Here is a 21,447-nt window from a genome sequence, read left to right as displayed (position 1 = left end):
TTTATTTAGCTGCTTAATATATGATCCACTTATGTTAGTGCGTCAAGAGGAAATATGAAGATAAAAATATTTATTCATCAGAAGTTTATCGATATATTTATACCCTTGTGTGTTTTGCACACCACTATTTCGGTTCTACCACTACTTCGCTTCACACGCTTTTTTCCGTTTGCTCGGTTCGTTCGGCAACTCAAAATACAAATTTCCAAATTAGGCAGCAGCGTGCAATTAATGCGAAGCCTCAGCGGACAAAGTGATCAGCAGAAAAGACGTATAAAAGTAAACCGAATCGAAGGTACCAGATATCGGTGATTTAACACGGCGCGCGTGCTACACACATACATACGCAGGCGCACGCACACACATACACGTGCACAATTACGTGCCACTGACGCAAAACTGAAAAAGCAGTGAAAGAAAGGGGGAATTGACAAATAACAACGTTTGGCAAGCACTGGACTCTGGTCGCTGTCGTTTTCCTTCGAAATTGCCACGCATGGACGAAGAAGTCATTGAAATAAGCGATAGCGAACGCGAAGAAACATCATCAAATTCCGAGATGGATGTGGAAATAACGGGAGAACAGCCGGCCGTCAACGCCAATGTCGCAGCAGCAGAGGAAATTGTGCCCAAGGACGCGGCAACGTAAGTAAAAAACTGGAAAAACTCCAGTCGCTCTAAAACCAGCAATGAATGTGCGTCCAAGTGACTTCAAAATTGTAGCTATGTTTATGCACAGTATTGTGTATAGACATATGTAAAAATCTGGCTAAATATTTATATTGTATGTGAAGTTGCTGAACATAAATGTTTCGTAAATATTATTCAATTTATTCTAATGTAATTTTATTGAAAAGTGTTAAAACTGCAGCAGAAATTTAAATAACTCATTTGATACATTTTTCAATTAAAACAACTGCAAATCAATGTCAAACTGTGCGATAACAGCTACTTACATATGTAGGTGTTAAGAGTTTGTTTGCATTGCTGTTTTATGTAATCTATTGCCCGGGGACTGTTTACTTCTCACTCCCTGCTTCTGCCGCACTGTCCCTCCTTGTCGCACCCATTTGGCATGGTCATGGGCAGCAGCCAAACGTATCAAATAAATATATGTCGGAGCATTGGTAGCATTATTTGAATTTAGTACAGCAACATGAATATTGTGTGTGTCAAAATTGTAATAAAGAAGAATAGAGAAAACAGAACAACCGTCATTGCTGTCTTGTATTCTTTATATCACCGAGAGTCGGCGAGAGGACTAACTGTAAATCCTCTCACTGAGTGAGACCCGTGCCTACGTGTTTGGTGTATTGCCTCTTCCGTTGGTTCGTTCTGTGTACATCACTCGAAGAAGTGTGTGAGCGAGACTGGACTGGCTATTTGCGGTGTGTGCGAATGAGCAGGATGGCAAGTGTGTCATGAGCAAGCTGCGCAACAGATTTTGGCGACGAGCGAGCGTGCATGAAAAGAGAGAAGGGAGTCTTGGGAGAATATTCGTAGTACACAGACGATATTTTTGTGATACGACTACAAGTGGAACGATGGCACCAACGAAGGGAACGGGGCTCGCTGCTCGAGGTGCTAAGAACACTGAAGCAATTGACGCTTCGACATCAGAAGTGGGATTCGACCCTCCTAACTCTGAGTTGCGACAAATTTTGGAGCAACAAAATAGAAATTTTATGGAGTTGCTGCGAACAGTGCAGGCTAGCGCAGCGCCTCGTGAGCCAAAGACGGTGTTTTTACCAAAATACAATCCCGAAGCTGCTGGCGCCGATCCATGTGCTTGGAGTATTACGGCCGACATGATTTTTACTGATAACCCACTTGAGGGTAGTGCACTTGTGATCGCTCTCAGCAAAGCTTTGGAGGGCAATGCATCTCAATGGCTTTCACAGATCTGTTTTCCTGGCATGACTTGGGTTGAATTCAAGCAACTATTTACGCAAAGATTTGTCGGCGTAGAAACAGCTGCAGCAACACTTCTCAAGCTGCTAGAAGGACGCCCAGGGATTGGAGAGTGCATGTCGTCGTATGCAAGCCGCCTAGTCACTTCGCTAATGACGAAAATGAAAAATATGGAGCGCGAGGAATTGTTGGTGTCAGTTGTACTTGCGCATACTGCGCAACTGGACAGCAGACTGAAAAAGCTTGTGTGCACCACAAACATCAAGTCGCGTAGCGAATTGCAGCAACAGTTGCAGGTATACGAAATCGGGCAGCGTCAAGAGACTTCGAAGGCAGACACAACTTTGGGGCCAGAAAGGAAGAAGCAGAAATTTTCAAACATCATTTGCCATTATTGTGGAAAGTCAGGGCACAAAATCGCAGACTGCCGCCAGAAGAAAAGTCGGGAATCACAATCATCGGGGAGCGGGCATGCTGGAGGCGTTGGTATGAAGCCAAAAGAGCAAAAGTCGAACGTAATATGCTATAAGTGTGGACAGGCTGGACACATTTCTACTGGGTGCTCTTTGATTGGACAAAGCACTGAAAAGAGAGTTAACATATGTTCGGTAATGGAACCAAAAGGTGTGCTCGTTCATTCTGGTGAGTTCGTTGATTTTTGCTTTGATTCCGGAGCCGAGTGTTCACTCATTAAGGAAAGCGCTGCTGGGAAATTCTCTGGAAAAAGACTTCATAATGTAGTAATGCTTAAGGGTATTGGAAACGATTCTGTATGTAGCTCTACGCAAATTTTGACCAATGTTACCATTAATGACTTTATCCTGGAAATGTTATTTCATGTCATTATGGACAAGTACTTGAAACACGATATCATGATAGGCAGGGAGATTTTAAGTCAAGGTTTCGGAGTGACGATTGAGTCAGACAGATTCTGCATTTATAAAGTAAAACTGATTAATGTTGTAACTGAACCCAAAACATATGAAAATTGTATTAACGAAAATGTAGAGTTGAATGAAGCTGACAAGAGCCGTTTAATAAACGTCTTGAAACCATACATGCAACACTTTATCTCAGGAGTTCCAAAGACACAAGTTAACACAGGTCAGTTAGAAATTCGTTTAATAGATCCAAATAAAACGGTACAAAGGCGACCATATAGGCTTAGTGTAGATGAGAAGCAAACTGTTCGTGCAAAGATTGACGAGTTGTTGACGGCAAATATTATAAGACCGAGCTGTTCCCCATTTGCGAGTCCAATTTTATTGGTAAGAAAGAAAAACGGAACTGATCGCTTATGCGTCGACTATAGAGAGCTAAACGCTAATACAGTGTCGGATAAATTCCCATTGCCTCTTATCTCGGATCAAATTGCAAGGTTGCGTAGGGGAAGGTATTTTTCTTGCCTGGACATGGCCAGCGGATTCTACCAAATACCTATTCACCCAGATTCGATAGAGCGTACGGCATTTGTTACACCGGAAGGGCAGTTCGAATTTGTGGCAATGCCGTTTGGTTTAAAGAATGCTCCGTCTGTGTTTCAGCGGGCAATAATAAAAGCGTTGGGGCCACTTTCGTATTCGTATGTTGTGGTTTACATGGATGATGTATTGGTCGTGGCCGAAACTAAAATGGAGGCAATTTCAAGATTACAGACAGTCATAGAAACTCTCATTCAAGCTGGATTCTCATTTAATTTCGAAAAATGTACATTTTTAAAATCAAAAATTGAGTATCTCGGTTACGAAGTAGAGGCAGGTGAGCTTAGACCTAATCCTCGAAAGTTGCAGGCATTAGTTGAATTGCCACCTCCGCAAACGGTCACGCAGCTAAGACAGTTTATTGGACTAGCATCATACTTTCGACAATTCGTTCCAAAATTCTCTGAAACCTTAAAGCCTCTATTTTGTCTTACTTCTAAAGACAATAATAGTTTTGATTGGAAGGAAAATCATGAAGCAGTGAGAAAGGAGATAATCTTTGCATTGACCCGTAGCCCGGTATTAACAATTTTCGATCCACAATATCCGGTTGAGCTTCATACAGATGCTAGCTCTGTGGGCTATGGTGCGATACTCATGCACAAGATAAACGATAAAAACCATGTTATTGAGTACTACAGTAAATGTACAACCCCAGCAGAGTCAAGGTATAATTCATATCTTTTGGAAACCCTGGCAGTATTTAACGCAGTGAAATATTATCAACATTATTTGAAGGGTATCAAGTTTACAGTATATACCGACTGTAACTCTTTAAAGGCAAGTCAACAAAAGATTGAGTTAGATGACAAGGTATATCGATGGTGGTTGTATTTACAATCTTTTGAATTCGATATTGTGTATAGGAAGGGAAAACGCATGGCGCATGCGGACTTCCTCTCAAGAAACCCGATAACGAAAAAGTTACAGTTTGCTGCCAAAGCTCCTGAAATGCGTGTAGATTTAACTGAATTGAGTGACACCTGGCTTATAGCTGAACAGCAGCGAGATCTCGAAATAACATCTTTAATCTCTAAACTACAAAACAATGAATTGAACGAGAGTCTTGCTAGTACGTATGAGTTAAGAGCTGGTTTGCTGTATCGTAAAATTCAGAGGAATGGTAGAACCCGTTGGTTACCTGTAGTTCCAAGGTCTTATAGGTGGGCTGTCATTCACCACATTCACGAGGCTATAATGCACCTTGGTTGGGAAAAGACTCTTGACAAAGTGTATAGCTGTTACTGGTTTGTAGGAATGACGAAATACGTACGAAAGTTCGTTGACAATTGCATCACGTGCAAACTATCGAAACCACAATCTGGGAAAATACAACAAGAAATGCATCCGATTCCTAAAATCGAAATACCCTTTCATACGGTACATATAGACATCACGGGTAAACTAAGTGGCAAGAACGACCAAAAAGAGTATATTATAGTCCTTATAGATGCGTTTACAAAATACGTTTATTTACACCATACTCTGAAGATAGATGCAGCCAATTGTATAGTATCAGTGAAGGCAGTTATTTCCTTGTTTGGTGTTCCATCCCGTATCATAGCAGATCAGGGACGATGCTTTGCGGGATCTGAGTTTAAGGAGTTTTGCTCTGTGCATAATATCGAGTTGCATTTAATTGCCACAGGAGCTAGTCGAGCGAATGGACAGGTCGAGCGGGTAATGAGTACCCTTAAAAGTTTACTAACGGCGGTGGAGATAGGCCAACGTTCGTGGCAAGAGGCATTAAAAGAGGTTCAGTTAGCAATAAATTGCACAATCAATCGGGTCACTAAGTTTAGTCCGTTACAGCTTTTAATTGGAAAAGACGTAAGACCATTAGGGATGCTATCGAATATTGTTGAAGAAAAATATGATAATCTACAGAACCTAAGAGCACAAGCAAAAGTTAATATAGAAAGTAATGCTAATTATGATAAGGAAAGAAGCGATAGAAGTAAGGCAAACGTTGTAAAGCATAAAGTGGGTGATCATGTTCTGCTCAAGTGCGAAGAAAGAAATCAGACCAAACTAGATCCCAAATTTAAAGGCCCGTTTGTTATAACCGAGTTACTTGAAGGAGACCGATATTGTTTGAAGTCATTAACAAGCAAGCGAACCTACAAGTATCCTCATGAGTGTTTGAGGGCGTTACCGGTCGAGACAGTTTCTGCGGAGATGGATGAGGATATGATGAGTGGTGGCGTTGAAACAGACGCAAATGGTGGCGTTGAAACATACGCAAGAGACAGTGCCAGTGAGGGTACTAGCGTTGAAACAGACGCAATTGGTACCAGTGAGGGTACAAGTGGCGTTGAAACATACGCGAGAGACAGTGCCAGAGAGGGTACTGGCGTTGAAACAGACGCATAAAGGTGTAACGTCATAATCCAAGAGGCCTCTTCGAGAAACATAGGTAGACTTGGTGCGCTATCTGGACATTCATCTGTATGATTTGAATATCAAATTAGTTGTAAAGATTATGTTTTGAATTGATTTTAAGAAAGAGGAAGAAATACTTGAGCAGGGCATATCAACATGAATTGCTAAATTTGTACACGAGGACGTGTAAAAGTCAGGATTGGCCGTGTCGGAGCATTGGTAGCATTATTTGAATTTAGTACAGCAACATGAATATTGTGTGTGTCAAAATTGTAATAAAGAAGAATAGAGAAAACAGAACAACCGTCATTGCTGTCTTGTATTCTTTATATCACCGAGAGTCGGCGAGAGGACTAACTGTAAATCCTCTCACTGAGTGAGACCCGTGCCTACGTGTTTGGTGTATTGCCTCTTCCGTTGGTTCGTTCTGTGTACATCACTCGAAGAAGTGTGTGAGCGAGACTGGACTGGCTATTTGCGGTGTGTGCGAATGAGCAGGATGGCAAGTGTGTCATGAGCAAGCTGCGCAACAGATTTTGGCGACGAGCGAGCGTGCATGAAAAGAGAGAAGGGAGTCTTGGGAGAATATTCGTAGTACACAGACGATATTTTTGTGATACGACTACAAGTGGAACGATGGCACCAACGAAGGGAACGGGGCTCGCTGCTCGAGGTGCTAAGAACACTGAAGCAATTGACGCTTCGACATATAGATAAAAAAGAAAAGAAAATATATAAAACGTTAGCGACGCCAACGCACACGCCCTGCAGTTTACAGTGGGCATTCCCGGGTAAAGGCCTGTTTTTTTTTTAACTGTTATACGTGTTCTATTGAAAAATGTTAGATAATTATTACATCTTTATACAAATATTATTGACTATTGAGTGCCATTTTGTCATTAAAATCATTTAGGAATCAGTTATTAAACATGTTTGAGCTAGGAAGGTTCTACTGCAGTGCCATTGTTGTTGCTAGGTGCTCTTTTTTTAGTTCTTGTTTGAAACTGGTTTTATTTTGCGTTTGCCTCACAAGGTTTTTCAATTCAGCTGTGTGTGTGGGCAGTGGGCACGTTACATTTTGAAATTCGAACCTCTTTGGTTTCACAAGCTGGCAGTAAAGCCACAGTTTAAGAGTGACTGGAGCTGGAGCTTCAAGGACAAAGTTGATAAGTATTATATTTCCAGTGATAATAGTATATAGATCTAGTGTTATCACAATTCTGGAAATCATTAATTTTATGCTTTCAACAATGTAGAACCATCAACCGGTTAAATGGAGCACATTTTTGCAAATTTGCCAACATAGAAAGTTTTAAAATTGTCTTTGCCACGCTCCATTTGCGTTTATTTTTGTTTTCCGTATTTCCACATAAAAGCTACGAGGAAAAAACAATAGAACAAATACATTTAAATAGCTATTTTTATTTAAACTGACGCTGTTTTATTTATTTCCGTGTTTTTGAGTAATCAAACCCGACACTTGACTCGCGTAAATAAGAATTTTGTATTTTGGAAAATCGAGTTCATTTTTGGTGTTTTGCCATTGATATACCATTTACCACTGCCATTGTTTCGGCGCTTATTACGTTCTTTCCGATAGAATTTGCGTCAGTTATTGTGAGTAATCGCATTCAATACAGAAAGAAATCCACTGTGGATAGATAAGATTTGTATGGAAAACCATCAGGTGATGGCTTAAAAGTGGGATTCAATTTATTGAATCAATTGCGTGTAAAACTAAACGCGATCAACTGATGGAGTTTTAAGGTCTAGTACAGTCATGGCCAAAAACCCGAAACAAAGACAATGCCAAATGGCAGCCCACACACAACGCTACCGCAAAAGTTGGCCAAAATAAACCTAATGTGAATGAACCCAAGCGCAAAATTATACGCTCCAGTCTTTAAGGCCTTCAGCTTTTTCTAATGTCCATTAGTAATTTTAAGTCGCCTTTTAGAGTTCAAGGACTGGACAAAAGAAGGAGACAAGGCGTAACAATTTTTCTTGTCTGGTCAAACTGAATCTGACTCATAAACATGAGAGAAAAATGTTTATTATGGTTTTTTGTTGTTTGCACTTACTTGGAAACTTGATGATGACGATATGGGGAAGAGTTGATGATGAGGAAACCCGTTTGCACGTCTACCTATGAGTCAACCTGTTGATAAATTAGAAATGCCGACCCCGATAAATGCGAAATTTCATTTTATTTCGATGCAGAAAGTTACAGCATCGGCCTATTGATTTTATTTGATATTTATAGATATCGGTGCGACATTGTGGCCTTGTACAGTTCAAGGTCGGTTGGGTTTGCCAACAAAAGGTCATAGTTTTAAATTTATAAAAAGTTTAAAAATCAATAAAACTTTCATTAGCCAGGGCAATACTAGCATGATCTTAGGTTTTGTGATTAGAATAAAGCCTTATCACATGTTATGCATTACAGCACTTAAAATAACTTTATGCTTGTAATGGCTAATAAGAAAATAATGAACATGGCTTGTTAATGTGATTGCGTTATTTAGAGTTTACTTGAGGGTTGTAGTTAATTAAAAAACATATATTTGTGTAAAGTTAATAGTAATAAAGTTTAAATCCGCATCGCTTCACATGCGTAAGACTTCTATTTGTATTTATTGACTATGCAAATGCTTGCCCTTTGCCATGTGGAAAACTGTTGCTCGTTAACCTTATCTGAAACTTCAGATTGACCGCCACTTTGTTCTACTTATTGGCCATCAACAAAGTTGCTGGTGCTTTTGGTGCAAACGTATTTCAACGTAGCTTCGACCCAAATTCGCTTTCTCTAATTCGACTAAACTTTTGGCCAACTGTAACTTCGGGTAATTAGCTTCAAACTATGTAGCCCTCGAAAAGTTATTGCTCGACTGGATCCAAAGTGGGTCAATCAAATTATTGATTCGCCACGAGCCTAGAAACAGAATACTATAGGCAGAAAGGAAACTTGGGAGAAACTATTGTATGGCTTCCAATATTAAAGATCTTGATTGCTTCGAGAAGCTCTGAGCGGATGTAGTGGGTTTCTGCAAAGTGGCAGTCGTTTAAAGACAATAGAAGGTAAATAGCTTGAAGTTACGTAATTCCCATCTTGTGGGGGCAAGCGAGTATTAAATTTGTTTCTATTCGGTTTTTTTTCGTCCAGAGACTTTTGAATGATGCGACAAGGTCATCGGAAAAAAAATAAAGTATAGCGAATCGGATACGATTCAATTAAGTGTAAAATAGATCAATATGTATACACTTTAAGCCAAGCACTCTAGCGTCATCTTATCACTAACACTTAGTTAAATGCATAGCTCAATTTTTCCGCTTGCAGTTAAAAACCAGATCCTTCGTTTACCATGTCAAAAAGCTTAAACAGCTGTCATCTGCTACCCATTAATCGCCGGTGTTGTCTTCCCTTATCTGTCTCGAAAAACTGATCGAAACTGGTAGCCAGTTTAGCCAGTCTGCCGCCTTTGCCTGTAGCTGGCTTTGAAAGGCAGGTAGAAAGAAAAAAATTTAAGTATAATCGAATTATCAAAATAAAGAATAAAATAACATAGTAGGTTATAAAATTCGAACATCTAATTTTGCCTACATCTTTAAATATGTAAATATGCATTTTAATGACAATTCTTTATAGGCATTAACTAGGACAATTTGTTAGCAAAGCTTTTTGTTGCAGTGTAGTTCCAAAGAGAGCAAGAGAGAGTGAGCGTGCACGATGTTGGGTGGGGAAAAGGCATTTCCATTTTCAGTTTCAAACTGTAGGTGTAGCAGCTTGTAAATTAGCACTTAACTAGATGGCGCCATTACAGTTTGAAATTAGCTATTTTTACGATATGGCAAGGCCTGGTGAGACCTATTATCTTTTTTTTCGGCCTTGTTATCTTAGTTTGCGAATTTGTGGCGATTTCTCTGAAAATTATCGGACCTTTATTATTTTTTTTTGCTTAATTATTTTCTTTTGTTTTGCTTTTGTATTCACGGCTGTGGTTGGTGGTTTTAATTGCATGGGGCCTGCACTTTCACTTGGTTTTGGTTGCAATTTGCGAGTTTGTAATGCAATTCCACTTGTTGCAGCGGAATGTAACCTAAATTGCTGTTGGAATTGTCCCAATTCGACAGTGAACTGGATCTAGTTGGGCCTCATTTTGTGGTTTCTTCTTGCATTCATATAATCACCGAGTCATTATCAGAGATTCTACCACAAAACCACATTTTTATTCCTGTTCCGTTGTGAACGTCCAGTTTTGTTGTCTTTCCATTTTTGTTTTCGTTAAAAAACATTAACATAAACAGACAGCCAGCAGACGATATCTCTTGTATGTACATGTCTCGATTGAAATCCACGACACGCCTGCACTTCACGGGCTATGTGGTAGATCTGTAGATATATAGTCTCTATAGATCTGTATATCTACAAAAGTGTGCTTTCTTAAACAACGGGAAGTAAAAATGTTTACCAGAAACAAAGCGAATGAAATTGAGGAAGACAAGAGGAAAGAGTGCAACAACTTTTCAACGATTTTGAGGAAGAGTTCGAGCATGCTCGGAAAAAATGCCATTTTAAATGCAAAAATGTACTTATCACCATTTTATTCCATTTTCCTACATTTGAATTGTGTTTAGTAGTTATTAGATTTGTTTTTACTACTTACAACATCTTGACATAATTTGAAATTTTGATAATTCGATTCGATTAAAAAAATGCTGACTTGCTAATTAAATGTGATTGGTCCACACAAGCAGAATTCCCCTTTAATTATCAGTCTGCTAAGATCTTTTTGATGAGGTGCTCATTTTCCCCAACTGCAACTCACTCTCCCTTACTCGCTGCTTGCTGCGCTTGCTCTCTCGTTTCTCTCCACGTCAGCTGCGTTGCAGTCGCTAGCGGCAGAGGGCAACATCGAAGGGGATCGTCGCTCTGCCCACTCAGTCGCGAGTTGCAGCAGTGCGTCGATCGACGTCGTTTTCCGCGCTCGTTGCGAAAATTGTGAAAAGTCGCGGAAAGGGAAAATTACTGAATAAATAGGAAAACTTCGAATAGGCTCCAAGAATTCGAGAATTCGCCTTGAGTTGTTTGTCTTTTCTGCTGTGTCAAATAATGAAAAATTTACGTTTCCCCTGAGCCCTATTTTATTGTCATAAGTAAAACGTGTCTTTATTCGAAATCAAATAATTATCACTAAATAAGTAGAAGAACCGAACCGGTGAACGTAGACGAAACCCTTTTTCAAGCGATCAAGTCACCTTCTATGTGCTCCAAAACAGCCCACTTAGACCAGACGGAAAGCCAACTAAATCTTTGTAAATCCCCAACGATCCAACGTCGAGCTGAACAAAATGTTGTAGTAAGTTGTTATAGGGATGTCTGCCTTATTTTGTTAATCACCTAAACTAATGCTAAGTTAAACGAAACCCAAAGTACAGAAGACACCAAAAATAAACCGACGTTGACCCATTCAACAATACAGTTAGTATCAAAAGAATAGTGAATGTGGTCTAAAAACCAAGCATTCGGTGTGCATTTTAATATGGTAATATTTAAAGTTACAAATAAAACTAAACAAATTACTTCAACGAGCATATTATCTATGCTAATAAATAGAAAAATTCAATTACATTATTATTGCCTGCCTGTATTAGAATTTAGGCCAGACTGTATGCACACTTTGCCTTTGAATCGGGTGCGTCTATATATAAATATTTCTGTGTGTTTGGGTGTCGTCTGGTGTTTGTTGCATATTCATTTGTTGCGGCTTCTCGCCTCACCTCTGTGCCCCACAACCACCGCCACCGCCACGTGCAGAGGCGTTGAAATTCGAAATCAATTGATACAATCACATATTCAAATGGGTTTAATAATACGACTGATCAGTTAGCAATCGAAAAGTGCTGTTTTATCAATATCAATTCAAAAAAAATTCCTAGAATAGCCAAATGAAACCCATTTACTTACGATAAGAAATGGGTACAAGTACACCCACATTTTTCCGCCAATTCACCAATATTATTTAGCTGTCTGCAATATTCCAAAAATAGACAGTCAGATTGGGGTTTTTTTTATAAAACCGATTGATGAAAAAACATTAAAAAAATTAAGTAATATTATGGGATTTTTAAATAAAGGAATCCACATTAACATTATTTAAGAGTGGGAATGTAATTTCACATAGATCAAATACATTAATTAAGGGTTGAGCAACACTTGTGTTTTTCTCTATGATGATTCATTTAACAACTTTGATTTTTCGCCAGCCTTTTGCCCTTCACACACTTTTTTCCCCAACCCCCAGCAAAGAGCATTGACCAATGTGATCAAGGCAAAAAGGAAAATATCAGCAACAAACTGGGAGAAATTCTGCACAGTAATATTTTATAAAATCAAAGGAGCATTTATATTAACCTAATACTTGTATGTATAGGACATATGTCTTAAACTATTGTTATAAGGAAATAATAACTGGTTGAAATCAACTCAAAGAAATCGTTCAAAATACAAAAAGATCTGTGTACGTATTTCTTTCCGTGCCGAAGCAAAAATCTTTTCGACATTTCTCAATCTCTTTAAAATGTCAGAGCCCAACTGGGCTGCCAAATGCACTGGCTCTCGACCATTTCAGCCTCTGGTTGTCGGTCCTTTCTCCTAGGAGAGCATTTGGGGGGCCTCTTTCGGGTCTCTTGGCACATGTGTTGGCCCCAACTTTTTCGGTAGCAAAGCTTTGGCATATGGCACATTGAGGTCGCCGGCGCAAATTCTTATCCAAAAACAAAAATAAAAAAAAAAAAGGAAAATGAAAAGGAAAACACAAAAAAACTGCTGCATGTGGAAAATATGTACAATGCATTGCTACCGCACTATAATTTTAGTTTTCGTGTTGTCTTTTAGCTTTCTGCTATTTTTCCGTTTTTTCGGGCTGGGTGTGTCGTTTATTGCCCCGACATAAATGTTTTTATGCCCCGCCATTGTTGTTGGCGTATCTGCTGCTCATGTTGCTGTTGCAGTTTCAATTTTTGTTGCAGCTGCAGTTGCTGTGGGCGGGAAGATTGCGTTTTAAATTGCAGTGGCATTAAATTTTGCATGCATTTTATTGCAGTTGCAGGCAAACAAATGACTCACATGGGTAACCTTATCCATTCCGAGTCGGACAACCCTGTCCCAAAATGCGTTTCCAGTCGAGAACTATAGGTCAGTGCGGTGTGGAGTGGTTCTGTCTGTGAATATGCTACCTCCTCCTCGTGGGATACTTAAATACTTAAAATTATATGTTTGGAGACGCAATTTTGCAGCTCTTGGTCATAATTTTATGGGCCACTTTGTGTCAAGGGAAAATGCATTTTCCGGCTTATGATTTACGGTGTGTTTTCTTTGCCGAAAAGTGCAAATTTATCGTGTGAGAAATGGCATTTCATTTTTTTGTGTGTACAATTTTTGGATTCAAAGACAAAAATGTTGAGAATATGCAAACATTTTTGACTATCCTGCGATATAAGCAAAACGGTATGTGGAGAGTCTCTATAATCGAACGAAGTTATTTAAATGGTCCAAATATTGTTTCAATGCATTGAGGCATAGCCACACAATTCCCATTGCAACTGATTATTCGTATCTAAGTGGCACACTCCATGTTGGCCAATCTCCAATTCAATCGCACTTTCCGCACGTATTCAATGGATATGTCGTATTAAGTTGAAAGCAAACATTCCACACCGTCATAAATCCCGATGTCATATGTACGTGTAATTTTTATTACCTATTGTGTGTGCCATAAATAGCTCGCAACTGACTACTGGGAGCACCCAACCATTTAACACGGCTACACATGGAATAATGGGTCGTACAACGACCCACAACTGGGGAACATAAATTCAATTGAAGCAAGTGTCAATAGAACACGAGCTCATCCATTTTCAAGTGTTCTATAACCATGATGCTGCTGCTGCTGATGATGATGCTGGTGATGATGAAGGGGCGATAGTGGGACAAACAAACAATTATTTATTTTATATTGTTTGCAAAAGTTCCGAACCCACTCTTGTGCACGCTTCTTCACTGCGGAAAGTATGCGTCAATCAAAGTAAACTTAAAAATCATACATTTATACATGTTTATTTATCACATGTTCTTGAATCTCAAATTTTTCAACTGTTTTCTTCAAGTGTTTTTTTAACTGGTTGTTTATTTAGTTAGCCCCCTGGAAAGTGCTCAACTCCAGCAATTTGGCTTAAACTTTCAGACCGACTCTTGGCCAGGTCCATTAACTTTGTAATACGTACTCCCTCGAACATTTCCCTAAAGTTTCGGTCCATTCTTAAGCTGGCTTTTCTTTTATTTATTGGAAACTTCTTCTCCTTATTCACTTAAGCCCTGGCTGCTTTGGCTCAGCGCCCAACAGTGTTTTGTTCTACTTGCTCCCTTTATTTTCGGCCGCCATTATGTCTGCACAGCGTTTCCGGTTCACGCAGTTGGGGGCAAACACAAAAAAAAAGAAAAAAAAAAAAATGAGAATCCACACAAACACTGAACCCGCATTGACCTACTGTGCGTGGTCCACGTGAGTCACAATAATACAGTGAAAAATGGGTACCTAAAACCACAAATTGTGCTATAAAGAGAAAACTACAAACTAAAGTTTGAAATATACATTTGTATGATTTTTGATTTGTCTTTAAATTTGTCTTCTTGCTCATTACATCAAGTTGGCATGCAAAGTGATGCAAATAAGAAAAAGTGTAATCAAGGCAATCTAATTCGTCCTAGGCACTCTCTACTGTACCACAGCGAGTATCATCTTGGTGTAGGTATCTGTGCACGTTCGGTTCTTGTGGCAAGAAATTTCAACTTGTGGCAGGTCATGTCCGCTGCCCGCTCCTCCGCCCGCTTTGCCACGCCTCCCGTGTTGCGTGTTGTGATGGGTAAACGGGTAAATTATTTGATATGTGCTTTCGCAGAGGGTTTGTCGACTGCACAGCGTTAACTGAAGTGGAATTTGAGGGGTGTTGCTATAAAATATTTACTTTTCTTGGATGGAATGCGTAAATTGCAATGTCTGCATTATTTTTAAATTCCATAAAATTCGATTAATTCCTTTGCGATTAAATTTAAAATGATATGTATAACTACCTTTCGATATCTTGATTATTTATTAAAACAATAAACGATTATTAAGAGCTTTACTCCTTAATCATTTGATTTATTCTATGAATAGAATTTAAAAAGTGGATAACGACGTGTTTGTTTTATAGACATAGTTCAGAAATGGTCTTTGATGTTCTATTCAAGCATCATATTATTGATTACCATAGAGTAGGGTATTTGCATTTCCACGTTATGTGCCTTGATCTCTCCCTATTTTTATTGACCAACAAATGGCTGTAAGATGGCTAGTAGCATTGTCTGGCGTATTGTTGAGGCCGCCTGCAGAGAGGCTCCACCACCCACTGGCTGCCACCCAACCCCTCTTCTCCCTTTTCTTCCCTCCACTCCCTACTCTCTCACATGCGCGCTGCACAATGCAATGAATGCTGCTCTCTGCTGCCTCAAAATGGCTCTCTGGCTGCAGGCACAGTGCATGCAACAAAGTAGTTTTCACTGCAGAAATTACATCTGCTGATTACTTCTATCTTTAATTTTGTTTAATAATAAGAGGTGCAAACATCATATCAAAGACATTATATCGAGATAGTTAGGTCTTAAAAACTGAAATGGCGGTTCAAATTTTTTGCTTCACCGCTGACGTGGCTGCTACTGCTACTGAAACTCTGGCAACATGGTCGTAGTTTTGCCCTCGGTACTTTGGGCTCTCGGCTTCAAGCTGCTCGACGTGTCGTCGCATTAAAATCATCGCCCGCAGCAGCGGCAACATGCAGCAAGCAGCAAGCGAGCAGCACGGCAGCAACATCAGCAGCACCGCAGCATCAACATCAGTCGCTTCCGTTTGCTGCCAGAGACCACCAGCAATAACGACGTGTTCGCTAAAATAGTCTTTTGATAGTCACTTATTTTTGTAGTTTGGCTATCTACGTTGGTGGTGCATAAAGATCATTACAATTACAAAGCCACTCGACTGGCCACCCAAATGGAAGCTGTCTAAAATAGCTCGGCTTTCATATGCCGAAAAGTAATAACCCTAAAAGTCTGACTCCTCCAATGCTCAATAAATTGTATATGAGTTCGGAGGAATTTACATTTCTGCCGCGGTAAGTAGAAATGCTGGATAGAATTGTGATGAGAATTTCTGTTTTGCCTTTCGGTTGTCAAAGGCAATTTGATGTGACAGGATGCTAATGGAATGCAAGTAATGTACGGCGGAAAAGTTTGTCCGGAAATTGCGAAAGCGGAGATTTTGATGTTTTGAAGTATGTTTTTGGTGGATGCAAGTTTCATTTCATCTGTGGTAGATTTTCTGAAAAAGTTTCACCAGCAAACTACGCTATGCCATTAATGTATAAAAAGCTATTTAGGTGGCTTTAATATGTTTAATCGTTATGCGTCTAAATAAAAATTTGTATACTTATACTTAGTACTTAGTATAGCTTTATTTGAACTATTGAACTATTTGAACCGAATGAGCATAATTGCATGCTTAACATAAACCCAATGTTCAGTAATAGTTTAATAACATGGAAAGTTCAGTAACTTTTAAATCTCTTTGACTTGGTGAGGAAAGCTTGCAGCGGCGGGGGAAAAGTTATGTAAATGTTGGGAAAAGTAATCGAGCAGAGCGTACAACTCTCGAGCCAAAACTACTCGAACCTCGAGTGGTCCCACTGTGGCAACTGTGGATCTGGAGCTATCTAGCGCATCAGTTAACTCGTAGATTTGACACCCTGACAATCTACTTTGCATGATTCTTGCAGCACATGTCACTCGGCATCCAAGTTTCCCTCGATGGCAGTGCAAAAAGTTTTGTCATCACGGACCGCCCCTCCTTCATCCCCTTTTACCCCCTTTCAACCCCTTTCCCAACTTCCCCAGCCGACGAGCCATCCATATTCATGAGGGAATGATTATTCCGACCAACCCACTCTATCCCGTCATTGCGCTGCTACCATTGACTTCGCTTATCGCGCATTGAACTCTGCTGTGACCTGCAGGCATTTGCACATGCGACCAACACGTACGCACAGTGGGGCTCACAATGCTAGCACCAACATCACATTAAGCTATTGTAAAGGTGATGAAGGAATAAAGGGGTAATTCGCTATTCTTAAGTACTGCTTTGTACTCAAGCAAGAGATCAGCAAAGATATTATGAGCACCATAAAAAGTACGTCAATAAGTCATTTCAAAGGCATTATTGTCACGCATTGCTCTTTAAGTATTATTTATAGTCTAGTTAAGAACAGAGTATCCTTGGCTATAATTAAATTATTAGGAAAACCCAAAAAAAAAAGAGTATGGTCAAGCATGGGTCTGCGGGACTATTACATTGACCGCAGTTGTAATCTATATATGCTTATATTTGCATTGCATGCTTTGCATTCATTCTTCTGCTTACCACTTTTTACCTGTTTGTCCTGCCGCTCAGTTGGCGGCACCGGCGGTTCCTCTTTGAGCTTTATTTATCTAGCCCGGGCTTTCATGTTTTTGGGCGTGCCAGCCTTTTCTCCACCTTTCCTACTTCCATCTACTTAATTTAAATCAGCTCCTCAGTTTTCATCCCATTTCTTTTCGCCGCGAATGCATGTTGAAGTATGTATAATCAACGTATCCCTTTTTTATTGAAGGGAAGTTGAATTGCAAATGCAAACCGCGTTGCCTACTTTAATGGGTGGCAAATGGCTGAAGGGCCTAGCTTTTGGGCGGAAAAATAGGAGGGAGGCGGGGGGCTCTAACAAATGGCTTTCTAAAATGTTGCCCAATCAAGCGCGAGCGAATTTTTGACTTTTATGGGTTTCTCTAATTGTTATGCAAACTGCTGCTGCTGCTCCTGCTTTTGACTGCAGTGTGCTGCCTGCCAGCCTTCTCAGATATCCGAAACCCCCATTTTGGCCCCGTTTGCGGCTGGGGCCGCGACCGCTTTGGCAAGTTATGGCAGCAATTAAAAGTTTTGTGCTGAGCACTTGAAAAAAGCCAAAACCACCCACTTGGCTATACGCCCTTTCTTCTTTATTTGTCTGCTGGAGGAACGAGAAGAAAAAACGGCGAGCAATGCAAATGATTTCCTTGCTTCAGCAGTAATTAACATCTTTTGTTTGCACGCCGTATCTTATTCGCATGCAACTCGCATCGTTTCACATGTTCCAATCGAAATGATGGTATTCAAAATAGGTAGGCTGTTTGTAAGAGCTTATAAAATCTATCTGTAAATGAAGTTCTTCTTATTATTATTAACTTTTAAATTCTTAGATGTATGCATGCATCAAATTCCTGTCCAACCTCAAAAAAGGATGTAATGTAATGCAATGCATTCGAGTTTGGCTTCGCAAATGGAAAGTAAACATTTTTACCAAACGCTCCAATCAAGCAGAAATTAGAAAAGCATAGAAGAGGGTGCAGTGCCAAAGGTATGAAGCCCCCCAGTATTTGTAATAACTCAATGTATTTTTAATGGCACACTGAAGGGAAACCAAAAGCATGGGCAAATAAATAACAAACAGCCGTAGTGAAAAGCGAGAATAGCAACATGGAGCCACGGAGCACTTATGCCCCGTAGTACTGGCATGGCGACAATAGTCTCAGTACAGTGAACACCCTGGCTGGCACGACTCCAAGTGGGTTTTGTGTTTCGAGAGGTGGGGGAATGGTGATTTAGGTGTGGGTGGTGGTGGGGGAAAATAGGGAATTTCTTTGGCTTTCGGGATTCTTTGGCGTCCGCATTAGTGTCGCCCTATTGGCGGCCATTGTGATGCCATAATTTCTTGGCCCATTTGAGCTTGGCGCAGGTTGTTGCACTTCCTTCAAATGGAAAATCGGAGTGATGGGCGCGGGGGCAGCGACATGGCGAAATGGGATGCAAGCCGCCGGTGAATGGGAGCGGAAAAGTCCCTACCGCGCTCAATTATTAACTACAACTGGGCGAACCAATCTCTTATCTCCCAATTTGACGTTGGATAAATATAAAATAATGTAAAGGATTTCACCTGCATATATCAACATGGATTTAATCGTACAAACTATAGTGATATATTGTAATAAATCAATTATAAACAGACATAACAGAACGCATTAAAGCATTGCAACCGTTAACTGACATTAACTCGCTTAATACATTATTATCTTATGTAGTTTTAAGCGAAAATGCGCCTTATGCCACACACTGTGCACTGTGAAAAGTCGTTCCGTCCACAGCAAGCAGATTACTTCCTGTTGCTTTTCGTTGTGCCCGTTTTGTGCATTTCCACTTGAGAAGGCGACTTTGCCCTGCGGCAGTTACTTCGCATCGCATGACGACGACATCAAATTAAAAATTCAAATTATGTAGACTATGTAAACGTCCGACCGATTCTTTTGTGCAATGAGCTAAGCCCCCAAGGATTGACCAAGAAAATTGTTTCCCCCCCTTCTCCGTACTTGCAGCATTGCCGAAGAGAAGAAGAAACTGGGCAACGACCAATACAAGGCGCAGAACTATCAGAATGCACTCAAGCTCTACACCGATGCCATATCGTTGTGTCCGGACTCGGCGGCATACTATGGAAATCGGGCCGCCTGCTACATGATGCTGCTCAACTTCAATAGCGCCCTGACCGACGCCCGCCACGCCATCCGCATCGATCCGGGCTTCGAGAAGGCCTACGTCCGGGTGGCCAAGTGCTGTCTGGCCCTTGGCGACATCATTGGCACCGAGCACGCCGTCAAAATGGTCAGCGAGCTGAATTCGCAGAGCACGGCTGTTGCTGGCGAACAGACGGCGGTGCAGAAGTTGCGCCAACTGGAGGCCACCATTCAAACGAACTACGACACAAAAGCCTATCGCAACGTGGTCTTCTACCTGGACAGTGCCTTGAAACTGGCGCCCGCCTGCCTCAAGTAAGTTCGCAATCAAATGATATAGAAACCCAAGTTAATTGAACTGAATCTTTCAGATATCGCCTGCTGAAGGCTGAGTGTCTCGCCTTCCTGGGGCGATGTGATGAGGCCTTGGACATTGCTGTGGGCGTAATGAAGCTGGATACCACGTCGGCGGATGCGATATACGTGAGAGGGCTCTGCCTGTACTTCACGGACAACTTGGATAAGGGAATTCTGCACTTTGAGCGCGCCCTGACCCTTGACCCCGACCACCACAAGTCCAAGCAGATGCGTAGCAAGTGCAAGCAGCTCAAGGAGATGAAGGAGAACGGCAATATGCTGTTTAAGTCGGGTCGCTATCGCGAGGCTCACGTGATCTACACGGACGCCCTGAAGATCGACGAACACAACAAGGACATCAATTCGAAACTACTGTACAATCGGGCTCTGGTCAACACACGTATCGGCAATTTGCGGGAGGCCGTGGCCGATTGCAACCGGGTGCTGGAGCTGAATAACCAGTATCTGAAGGCCCTGCTATTGCGCGCCCGCTGCTACAACGATCTGGAGAAGTTCGAGGAGTCGGTGGCGGACTATGAGACGGCGCTGCAGCTGGAGAAGACGCCCGAGATTAAGCGACTGCTGCGCGAGGCCAAGTTTGCGTTGAAAAAGTCGAAGCGAAAGGACCACTATAAGATCTTGGGCATAGGACGCAACGCCACCGACGACGAGATCAAGAAGGCATACCGCAAAAAGGCACTGGTACATCATCCAGACCGGCACGCAAACAGCAGTGCTGAGGAGCGCAAGGAGGAGGAGCTCAAGTTCAAGGAGGTGGGCGAGGCGTATGAAATTCTGTCCGATGCCCGCAAAAAGGCGCGCTACGACAGCGGACAGGATATCGAGGAGCAGGGGCAAGGTGAGAACCAAATACAATATAATAATAATACAAATATGGGCAAATGCAAATTCTTTTTGTTTTTCTTCTTCAGCCGGCTTCGATCCATTCTTCAACTTCAGCACTGGCAGTCCCTGGCAAAATACGTTCTTTGAGTTCTAAGATCCCAACGTGTTGTTCACCACCACAGAGAAGAAGACCATTAATCCATTTTCTGCCTCATCGGAAGCAACGCGACCCAACACACAGCAGCGCACAAGTTACAAACTTTTGCATTTTTATTTGTCAAAAAACTTAAAAAAAGCATTTTGATTATGTTAACTAAGGAATATATGCCAAATTCTTTGGAAATCCGTTCAAAATCAAATCACAACTAAATTTCTAGTGGAATTACACATTTTAATTGTTTTTGCGAAGATTTTTTTGGCGACATTAAATCATGAAAAATAAATCAAGGGAGAATTATGTTAAAAGAACAAAATTATATATAACAAGTTGCTATATCCAGTTGTTGTTGTTGGCTTCGCCGGCCTTGCGAACTTTGCGCCTGCGTTCGTTCAGCGTGTTTAGAGGAGTAATTGATTAATTAATGATTAATGAAAGCGTAGCCTTATTAAATAACCAATTTATTTTTACCTAATAAGCCAGACACTTAAGTTTCGTTTCTAAGTTACAAGACAGAAAATGTATGTAAAACAGAACACAAATCCAACAAAACGCAATAGCCCATGCAATTAAGTTTTCATTTTCTGGAATTAAACGAAGATTGTATGTGAAGAAAATACATCAAGTAAAATTAGAAACAAACAAAA

General features: G+C 40.7%; 1 protein-coding gene across 3 annotated transcripts; it reads left to right on the top strand.

Moving 5' to 3' along the window:
• The first annotated feature begins 123 nt into the window (after window positions 1-123).
• On the top strand, window positions 124-21,447 carry LOC6529553 (dnaJ homolog subfamily C member 7). 3 transcript variants are annotated; one of them, XM_002090514.4, is made up of 4 exons: window positions 124-645; window positions 19,303-19,755; window positions 19,812-20,656; window positions 20,730-21,447. In XM_002090514.4, exons 1-4 carry the CDS (start codon window positions 497-499, stop codon window positions 20,795-20,797), a joined length of 1,515 nt encoding a protein of 504 aa, XP_002090550.1. In that variant the 5' UTR covers window positions 124-496; the 3' UTR covers window positions 20,798-21,447. The 3 variants fall into 3 exon arrangements, with proteins under 3 accessions (XP_002090550.1, XP_015052104.1, XP_039229162.1); XM_015196618.2 differs by lacking the exon at window positions 124-645 and adding an exon at window positions 10,816-11,131; XM_039373228.1 differs by lacking the exon at window positions 124-645 and adding an exon at window positions 15,916-15,980.

This window comes from Drosophila yakuba, chromosome 2R (assembly GCF_016746365.2).
Source record: "Drosophila yakuba strain Tai18E2 chromosome 2R, Prin_Dyak_Tai18E2_2.1, whole genome shotgun sequence".
In the NCBI taxonomy this organism is placed as follows: Eukaryota; Metazoa; Arthropoda; class Insecta; order Diptera; family Drosophilidae; genus Drosophila; species Drosophila yakuba.
This window is presented reverse-complemented; position numbering and strand designations above follow the sequence as displayed.